The sequence below is a fragment of the Dufourea novaeangliae genome, unplaced genomic scaffold (genome assembly GCF_001272555.1).
Source record: "Dufourea novaeangliae isolate 0120121106 unplaced genomic scaffold, ASM127255v1 scaffold12, whole genome shotgun sequence".
Lineage (NCBI taxonomy): Eukaryota > Metazoa > Arthropoda > Insecta > Hymenoptera > Halictidae > Dufourea > Dufourea novaeangliae.
Genome location: NW_015373886.1, coordinates 767,988 through 777,826, shown reverse-complemented (window position 1 = coordinate 777,826; position 9,839 = coordinate 767,988). Strand labels below are relative to the sequence as shown.

At 35.3% G+C, this 9,839-nt stretch overlaps 2 protein-coding genes across 2 annotated transcripts; one reads left to right on the top strand and one right to left on the bottom strand.

Annotated features, from left to right (window-relative positions):
• Nucleotides 1-777: 777 nt before the first annotated feature.
• Nucleotides 778-3,498, bottom strand: LOC107194457 (arp2/3 complex-activating protein rickA-like). The gene is made up of 5 exons (XM_015584084.1): nt 2,804-3,498; nt 2,564-2,719; nt 2,341-2,505; nt 1,823-2,233; nt 778-1,475 (listed from the first exon to the last, which is right to left on the bottom strand). Exons 1-5 carry the CDS (start codon nt 3,317-3,319, stop codon nt 1,128-1,130), a joined length of 1,596 nt encoding a protein of 531 aa, XP_015439570.1. The 5' UTR covers nt 3,320-3,498; the 3' UTR covers nt 778-1,127.
• Nucleotides 3,499-6,195: 2,697 nt separating this feature from the next.
• On the top strand, nt 6,196-7,930 carry LOC107194128 (mitochondrial inner membrane protein COX18). Its single transcript, XM_015583697.1, has 6 exons — nt 6,196-6,803; nt 6,881-7,018; nt 7,136-7,283; nt 7,365-7,489; nt 7,552-7,662; nt 7,758-7,930. The coding sequence occupies exons 1-6, from the start codon at nt 6,270-6,272 to the stop codon at nt 7,926-7,928; spliced, it is 1,227 nt and encodes a 408-aa protein (XP_015439183.1). The 5' UTR covers nt 6,196-6,269; the 3' UTR covers nt 7,929-7,930.
• Nucleotides 7,931-9,839: the final 1,909 nt, after the last annotated feature.

Sequence of the window (9,839 nt, the reverse complement as noted above, 5' to 3'; positions counted from 1 at the left end):
CACGAAACATCTTTGTTTCTCTCTGACCAGTCCTCCAACATAGAAACTTCTCCGGCAATTTCGGTTCGGTTCAATAATCTGCCGAAATATTACGAGTGCCACAGACTCCAAGATGTTTCTGATGATAAATAGGACTTCGAATTACTTACTTAAGGATTATTATTTATGTCAACTTTTTACGTGTTTCTTGTATGTCGTGACGGTACTCTCGGGCGTAACTCGCGCGAGATACTCTCAAGTGGACGACTGCCTTAAGGATCTTAGACTAAAGAGGAAGATATTTATCCTTTGAAACCTAAATATCGATGTCTGTCGAGTATTGATGATAGCATGATGAAGGTTGTGAAGTTAATAATTTAACATTAAAAAAATTAGAAGGTCTAAGCTTAGCTGAAAATCTTGAATCATTTTTCTTGAATGCACACCCTTCCGCTGAAAGAAGCCGAAAATTGAAAAGGGAGCTGCAAAATTCTCTATTTTCATACCATGAAATCTACAATGACCTTGCAAGAATCAGCAAACAAACAAAAATTACAGATTTTTCAAAGAGGATAGAGGGTACAGAAAATCTAAATGAAGAAGAAGGTTCAGAAAGTGAAGGTAATATCGTTCAACCGAAAAAACATTCCCGTTTGATTGTACTGAGTAGTGATGAGGAAGAAATTTATTAAATTAAGGTTACATTAAATGAAAATAATATTTTTTGTTTCTTTTATTCGTATTGTATATTATACATACATTTATATTCTTAATAAAAATTAAGTTGCTTATATGGAATTAAAAAGAAAGTTTGTTTTTAATAAGTTTTCGGAACGTAACCCCCCTTTTTGTACTGGCTCTAGGTCCCATATAACACGGTTTCACACAACACGGTATTTTTTAGGAACCTATCTACCGTGTTATAGGAGGGTTACCTGTACTTAGTATAAAATTTTATTTAGCGTTTTGTATTCTTTAAAATAAAATAAAAATTGTTTTAATTCGATGAATTTTCATAGAGTTATCGTCATCGAAATTATTACGGGTATTTCATTGTCACCCTGTATATCTTTTTAAACGTCCGTGTTACATTTTATGCACATTCATCCTGTTCCGTCGAGACCGCTCGATATTTCTTTGCAATGTGATTACACAATCGAGGATTTCGAGTTGCTATCTTTTGCGTCTACATTCAGCGAATGATTATCTTTCGTGATACTCCTTTCACGAAAATTCGTCGTGACTAACCGACGTCTCGGTCGTCTATTAACATCCACCTCTTTCAGGATTCGACCCAACGAGTTGTCGCTTCCGGTCATGATCGGAGACAGACTCAGGCTCGTGGCGGTTCGTGTCTTGATCACACGAGCGCTTCTAGGAGATCTGACTATTTGGTCGTTAGTTCTGCGCCTGGCAGACTTTAATTTAACGCTACGTAACATGTCCAATGAGACCAATGGGCCCTTCGGTCCCGGTATGGTATTCCATCTGTTTTCCTAAAATACAAGTTTCCTATTTACTTATCGTAGCTATAATACCTAATTATTTCAGGTATGACGTTTTGTAGGAGAAACTACGTAAATTATAAGTACTGCAATATCGAAATAAGACATCTCGAAGCTTTGTTCAAAGAATAGTAATTTATGTAAAATGTATATACTTTTATTTCATTTATTTTTAAGTACAATTTTGTAAATCATTCTACCTAACCTCTTTGTCTCTTTGATGGGACAAACTATAAAACTCATTCGTTTTTTTATCATTCTGGCAACTTGTTTGGATTGCACTTTCTCATACTCGAATTATTATCAGAGGATCAGTCGAAGCAATTTTTCTGATTTACCTTAATGTTTTGCGGTGCTTTTTTAAGGGTCACATTCAGCAAATCCTGAACCGTTATAGCTGGCCTGTTGTGCAAAGGTGTCGAGCACTTTCTGGTTGGCGTCCTGATGCTTCTGCCGCTGTTCGGGGTGATCGGTGTAATTGACTTTACCGGTGACTGGAACAACGGAACAGAAGGGGGCGGTGGAGGTGGTGGCGGTGGCGGAGGAGGACACGTCTTCAAAGAGGTGCTTAGAATCGATGACATCGGTCGAGGAAGCGGTGACAGAGATTTAGGTATACTTGTTTTTTTATCCTCTAACGCCTTCTGTAGTTTCTGTATTTCCTGCTTCAGTGTTTCATTCGTTTCAGCCACTATACTACGGACTTCTGTGGTCAAAGCAGTCAGAGTTGTCACGTTACTGGCGCGCATCTGCAATAAATGAACTTAGTATACTGCTTGAATTTATAAAAACTTTACCATTGGTACTAAATTGCGGGTGTTATTCTCCATGGCGTAAGTATATCGCTCTTCCCTACCTGAATAATCTCTTCGGACAAGCGGTTCACTTTCTCTAAGAATCTATCAGCCATTTGCTTGTTCTCAGAGCGTAATGTCATAACTAGTTGACCGAGTTCTTCAAACTTTTCCTGATTTGTCTTCCCAAAAGATGGCAACATTGTCTGCTTGAGCCGTTCATAATTCTAAAACAATTATTATTAAAAATTACCGTAGATTGTACAAGGCAGCGAAACGACGTACCTGTTTAAACGTATTCGTCAGCTTTTTCATCGACCAGATACAGAAGAAACTAATTTTATTTATAGGTTTCTTGGTAAAGTGGAATCGTGACGACGGACGGCTCTGTGCAGAGGTGGCGCAGGTACATTTTTTACTGAACACAAATTCCACTTCACGCTGAAAGTAAAATGATTTCATGTAGCATCGGTAAAACGGTGTCCATTAAAATTTACAGGTGAAATTTCAGTTCTAAGAAGTTACATCTTGCAGACTCCTGCTACAACCACCAGAATCCGAGACGGCAGGTAAATCCAGCGTAGAAGCGGTGGGGGATTCAGGTGTGCAACTGGTCCAAACTGTTTTGGTGGCGGTTAAATTGGACGAAAATGAATTTCGCGTGTTCTTCTTCTGTTCCGATAAGAGATCAGTGGCTGGGACAGACACGATTGCTTTATCAGAATGTTCTGTTTGTAAGTTATTTAAATCTAATTTTCTCCTTGGAAGTTTAGGTGCGATCTCCGGACTCAAATCACCACAGCAGGACAACTCCAGCTGCTGTGATTCAAAAAGCACCGACTCTGGAGAGCGTTGTTCTAAAAGTTGCTCCGACGATCTCACGTTTCTACTTAAAGGAGTATCATTTTTCCCAATGCTATCGATCGTGTCAGATAAGCCTGATTTCTGCAACAGCATCTCTTGCGATAGATACAAGCGCTGTTTGCGTCGAGATCTTTTATAGCCTTTACGTTTTGCCATGGCAGTATTTCTTGCAGGCATTCCAATCCAGACTATTCAACGTGCATAGACGTTGAGCACGTGAATTAATAACAGAATGTTATAATAGGTAATAAATATTTCTATAACTAGAATGGGTAATAAATATAACTAGAATTACACGTCACGTTTTAAACTACTGTTTCCAAGACATTAAGACAGTTAAACAGAACCGTTGTTTGTACTCGTCACATGCACGATTGACATTGTACTGAAGATTGCCCCGTCTACCTTTGAAATGATTGTTTGTTTTGATCCTGATAATCTCATTTAACTGTTGGTAATATAGAGCCGCTTACCATAAAATAATTTAATGGTCTCCTGGTTCTTGTCATTAAATATTATCTATGTAATAGTTTTCTATTATGTACGACGAAGATAAAATTATAAAAACTATTCTGGCATCACTGGGACGCGCTTCATTTATAATTGAGGACGAGCGAAAGTAAGTATTGTAATACTGTAAATTATAACCCTGTACAGTTTAAATATTATTAATTATATAATCATACATAAATTATTTTAATTTAGAGATGGAGACGGATATGGATCAGGAAGGACAACAAAATGAAAAAGAGAGGATACCAACAGAGCAATGTGTTAGAAGGGCGGAAAAGGGGGAGGAGGCACAGGAGCAGGCGTCAGTGAAAAGTATGAGTAAAAGTGTTGACTTTTATCCGAGAGGAAATTAGAGAGCTAACGCCCGGGGTTTCGGTATTCCCGGGCAAGTGCTGCCCCCCTGGTCAACCTTAGCATGGACAAGAACCCCTGGTCTACCAACTGGCGCCACTTAAAAGTTTCGAATTAGTTCCAATTTCTGCCACCAAAGTGGTGGAGGCGCCACTAAATGTCCCATAAATCTCTTTTTTCCCGCGCTTTTCAACCCCCGCAAAAGGCACTGCACGTTTGTGGCGCCCCCACTACTTTGGTGGCGAAAATTGGAACTAATTCCAGAACTTCTTTCAAAACTTAAAAGTTTTAGAATTAATTATTTCGTTATTATTTATTATTTCTTATTACTTTTTTGGTTAATTGATATTAGGAATAGGAGTGGAGATAGTGCCGGGATTAATGAATAACGCATATGTATGATTTGACTGTTTTTTATTGAAAAGATCGTACGAAAATATACAATTTACAATAGTATTTCTATAAATTTAACAACAATTGCCTTAAGTACTACTTACATACTTGATTTTACAATATATTTATAATAATATTTGTATAGATTCAATAAAAGTGCCCTAAGTTACTTATTTTACTTAAATCTTACTTATCTATATGATTTTACAATATACTTGTAATGATATTTATATAACTTCAGAAAAAGTAGGCCTAGATATTATTCAGGCTTATAAAATATTGTAACTTATATGCCGCAAATAATTCTCTCCCCTGTAACTTGCAAATCTTCCGTACCGTCTTCAAAGCTTCATAAAGGTTTCATAAGTTTGTCGCCGAAATTTTGATTACCAGTGGCATACGACAGACGTGTGTAATAATTTGCAGTAGTCCTCATTTGAAACGTGATCCTTTATTGCTGTTGCTCGTACAGCTCTCTAGCTCAATCGAATGTTGCTCGTGCAACTGTCGATTTGGGACTGACGCTTGTCCGTGTTCCCGTGAACAAATTAGATAATAACCCTAGCAATCATGGCAGTTTCTGCAGATACTACTACAGCCCAAGTTTAAAAGACGTAGACAGTAGTTAGTTTCTGTAGTAACCTGTTGAACCAGACAACTGTAATTAGTATAGGATTGTACAATATTTATGCAGTTATATTTAAGACAATTCGATGAAATGAAGCTTATATTATCTGACGTATGTTTATTGGAATATACATATATGCATATAAATTATAATGATATCAAAATTTGAAATACAATACGATGCGCTACGGTACAATACGTCTATTCGATTCAATTGCTCCCTTGCGACTACATAATGCTATCCGCGTTCGGCGCAGTGCGCTAATACGGAGGCCAACGAAATATCACTGTAACGCTTAAAAAAGTGTCAAAGTTCCATTTATACATATAATTGTCCTGTGAAAATGTTCATGCTTCCAGCAGCATTTATATTCCAATCAAAGAATTTACAGAATAAAGAAAAGGAATCTACAGTAATTTACAGTAGTTCCATACATCTTTATCTCGAATAATTTTCTAAAACATTCAAAGTACTAGACATTTTTACACTTTGAAGCTCATATCGATTTCTAAAATAATCCTAGTTCGATGTAATATAGAACGTGGTTTTAGGAGATAGATTCGAAGTTCGCAGCCATTAGCTCGATATTGTCTTCAGTTTACAGTACTTTACCGATGACAATACCGATTGCCCAGGCCTCACCACGAGGAGGTTGCTGCGAGTGGAGGCCCAAGGCAGGTAGAAGGAATCACAAGTTCTACATCTACCCACCTTTCACAATAAACCTTATAAATAACTTAAATCTTAACTAAGTAATACTATCTATTTTGTAATACTATCATTTACTACCTATTTTGTAAACAACAAGCTTTTGCTTTTTCTTTTGCGAATATCTCATTAACTATAAACAGTATTGTGGGAGCAATTTCAGATTCGGAAGGAGCAAATTGGTAGCAATTTTTTAAGATATAAATCGTTAAGATACGTAACATTATGGTTCTGATATATGCTAAGGTGGACCACGATAGGTTCTTGTCCATGCTAAAGTGGACCAGAGGTTCTTGTGTATGCTAAGATGAACCACGGGGGCAGCACTTGCCCGGGACATCGAAACCCCGGGCGTTAGCACTCATTTCCTCTCTGATTTAACCTATGTATGTATTTATATTTCTATGCCATGGTATCTGTGGGTTGTATCGCAAACAGGGTTATGTCTGTTGATACAAATTTAAACTCGTAATGCAAACATTTTTTGCACCCGTTTATTATACGTGTTAGACTTACATTATTTTCGTGGTCATAATGATTACACAAGTACTTCGCAAAGTTGTACTAGATTTTAAACATAACGGCAGTATATTTGTCAAATATTATCACTGTATTGATGTACATCTTAACAATGCCCTGTATCCGAACATGAGTACAAATGTAATTGCTAAAAATAAAGTGTTGGTTGGTTATTTTTTAACTAAACAATATGCCTCAAAAAAATGTGAAATTCCTGTATATCAAAAAATGCACACATCTCTATTTAATGCACCTTTATATCATGAAAATTATATACTGTTACCCAACATAAATTCTATCAATTATTACCCTACTCAGGTAAATAGTATTAGATGGTATAGCAATGCAACACCTGTAGTGTTAAATGGAGCTAATCAATATTATGGCAATGGTATCCTCAAAAGTATATCTGAGAGTTTACCTGTTGAATGTACGATGGATGCATTCAAAATGTTACATTCTAGTACGCAGTTACCATGGTGGGCAACAATTATTCTTGCAACAATCATTAGTAGGACACTTGTATCACTGCCATTGACTATATTTCATGTAAAGTATCTTATTTCTTTACTGAAATGATTTATGTCCGTATCAATTGTATGTTTCATATATGATTTTTACTTTAGTCACAAATTAAAGCCAAAATAGAAAATCTACAACCAGAAATCGTCAAAATAATGAAAAAATTAAATATGGAGACAAGAATGGCATGTGAACGGTTTGGGTGGAGTGGGTCGTATGCAGCCAAATCTTATAAAATTTCTGTAAGTTCCTACCTTCCCTTAACTTTTTCTGTCAGTTACATGAAAACATATTTTATAATGTACTTGCTTGCTTGATTTGGCATGGATTATACATTAAGTCTCTATTCTTTGTAACAGTTGAAAAGGGAAATGTCAGACCTATTTAATAGAAAGAACTGTCATCCTGGAAAAATTTATGTGTCAACTATACTACAAATTCCTTTATGGGTTAGTTTTTCAGTTGCCTTAAGGAATTTTTGTAACATGTTACCCAACAGAGATGCTGGTATGTATGTATAATTTTGGTTAGTTATATTTAAAAGTTAGAATAAATAACATTTTAAGTAAATAAAATGCTTTTTACTAGTTGCATTTCAAGATTATCTTGAATTTGCCAATGGTGGTTTTGGATGGATAAAGAATCTTACAGATGTAGATCATTTGTTCATATTACCAATATTTTTTGGACTTTCTGGTTTGGCTACATTAGAGGTATGTATGTAAGCACTTATACTGTTTGTGTACATGCCAGTATATTATGATTTACTTTTCAGATACAGACAATGCTCAGTTACAAAAAAGAAGCAAAGTACCACAGGTACTTACTAGCATTTTATAGAGCTGTAACTATTTGTTTAGTACCTATCATAGCATATGTACCATCAGTAAGTTACAAAAGCTTTTTAAAGTAATTAATGTAATGTCTTTCTTCTCTGTCTCATTAGTTTGTACAATAACGTTTGTAAAATAAATATTTTAGGGTTTGGGCTTGTTCTGGACTGTCAGTAATTTTTACACAATATTTCAAATAATGCTGGTACAATCTCCAAAGTTCCGTAGACTAGTAAGAATACCTAAGACAGAGTCTGAGTTGCAACATCCATATACAGAACTGTATAAGAAAGTAAAACACAAATTACACTTACAATAAAATGCAACCAAGTGAAAACAAGATTAATCTGAATTTGTAATAAATGTCCCATTTCCGATATACATACTTGGGTACCTTAACACATTCAGTAAACGAATAGAAGTCACAAAGCATCGAAGTATTTATATCTAAATGTGTTAAGTTCATTGAAAACTGTTTCTCGCGTAAATAGAATCGAGATATTATCCGTGACTTTGATCTCGTGCGCTTCGTAGAACTAGGGTCGTGGAAAAAGGTCACCTTACACAAGCCACCAATGATGAAAATAGGAATGAAGTCAGTGAAAAAATGTTTATTTCTTGATAGCATATTAAGTCATATCCTTGTTTATACTTAGAAGCTTCGTATATAAAATCTATTTCTTCCGTAAAGAACGAATTTGCAAACGAAACAACAGTCAGTATGAAGCTCTGTGGAATTTTGTTATGTGTGATTTTGTGCATCACAGCTCTCTTCTGTGGATCAGCACACGTAAGTAATTTCCTGTGCTTATTATCATGTAAATAGAATTAATGTGTTAATCTGAAAGTGTATTTTACAGCACTTGTAATAGAAAAAAATGTATTTGTTAGTATAAAAGTATCACCTATTTTTATAATCAATACCACATGTTCAATCAATCTGATACTTATTGGTACCTGTGTGACTCGAAGGCATTTATATATTTATGTAACATAAGTATTATGATTTAATTATTTCAGGGAAACGTTTACCCCTACCCAGGTGATTGCTCAAAATACCAACAGTGCGACAACAGTGGGTGCTTCGTTTTATCATGTGGAAGAGGAACAGAATTTAATCCAAATATCAGAACATGCGATTATCCTTTGCAAGGTCGTACGGATTGTACGAATCGTGGTTAAAATGGGCAATTACATGTGTCAACTTTTCTGGAATTATAAATCAATAGTGAACGAGGAACGTACTCCTTCAGAGAAGAGGTTTACAAGGAAAAGAATGAAAAAGTGAATTAAAGCTATAATGTTCTCCCTGCTATCATTATTGACGAAATGGAGTAATAAATAAAATTTACATTATACTTGATTGATCAGTGTTTGCATTATCATTATTATTCGATTAAATACTATGGATTCGCGACATTATGATTATTAATACTATGGTTGGGGATAAAACTTTCTGCATAAACGAACATGAGTTTCGATAGATATATAAAATGCATACTGCATTACATACACAATGATATTGAGATTTAATATTGTACCTTACTAATATAAGATACTTTAACAATGACGCCATATTTTCGAGTTATATTTCATTTTCAAATATTATGTAATTACGTATACATTTACGAGCGATTAATACCCTGATAACCCAGTTGTGTACAAGTTTCGAGCAAATTGCCAACAAATAATGACAAAAGTTTGATAAAAAACGATAGCCAATTGGCAGCAAGACTTGCAACATAACCTGGGTCAAATTGGGGGCAAAAACGGAACAGAGTCTGCGCAAGCCAATTTGCTGCATATATTGCTGCCCACGTGCTGCCTATGTTGCTGCCAATGTGCGCGCAAGTTGTTTATAGCAAATCTTGCAGCAAACTTGTAGCTATAACTTTATAACAGGCATTGGATGAAATGTGGCTTTGCAGGTTTAGCTGATTTGGTGCTACAGGAAAAAGGAGTGTCTCATAATAAGAAGATTGCAAGTTAACAAAAACAGGATCTGAAAGGACCTTCCTTGGAAATTGATCGAGTTGCACTTGGGTCAAAGAGCTTTATTAAATTCGTTAAAATTGGTTGTAGTTGATAAGAATATAAGGACTTGGCTAGGAATTTTTGCAAAATTCTGCACGAAGTACACTTGGAATATGTTACAATAAATTCTTAATACATAAATATATTGAAATGAGTATAAATGATTTATATTTTGATGAAAGAAAACAAGGATTTT

What these genes read in the sequence shown, in the direction of transcription:
- LOC107194457 (XM_015584084.1), bottom strand. Translation starts at nt 3,319, where the DNA reads ATGCCTGCAAGAAATACTGCCATGGCAAAACGTAAAGGCTATAAAAGA. An exon ending in GTAGCAGGAGTCTGCAAGAT is followed by an intron (nt 2,720 to 2,803) that starts GTAACTTCTTAG and finishes TTTTACTTTCAG; the next exon opens with CGTGAAGTGGAATTTGTGTT. An exon ending in AAGCACCGCAAAACATTAAG is followed by an intron (nt 1,476 to 1,822) that starts GTAAATCAGAAA and finishes CTTGTATTTTAG; the next exon opens with GAAAACAGATGGAATACCAT.
- LOC107194128 (XM_015583697.1), top strand. Translation starts at nt 6,270, where the DNA reads ATGATTACACAAGTACTTCGCAAAGTTGTACTAGATTTTAAACATAAC. An exon ending in GTTACCCAACAGAGATGCTG is followed by an intron (nt 7,284 to 7,364) that starts GTATGTATGTAT and finishes GCTTTTTACTAG; the next exon opens with TTGCATTTCAAGATTATCTT. An exon ending in TCATAGCATATGTACCATCA is followed by an intron (nt 7,663 to 7,757) that starts GTAAGTTACAAA and finishes TAAATATTTTAG; the next exon opens with GGTTTGGGCTTGTTCTGGAC.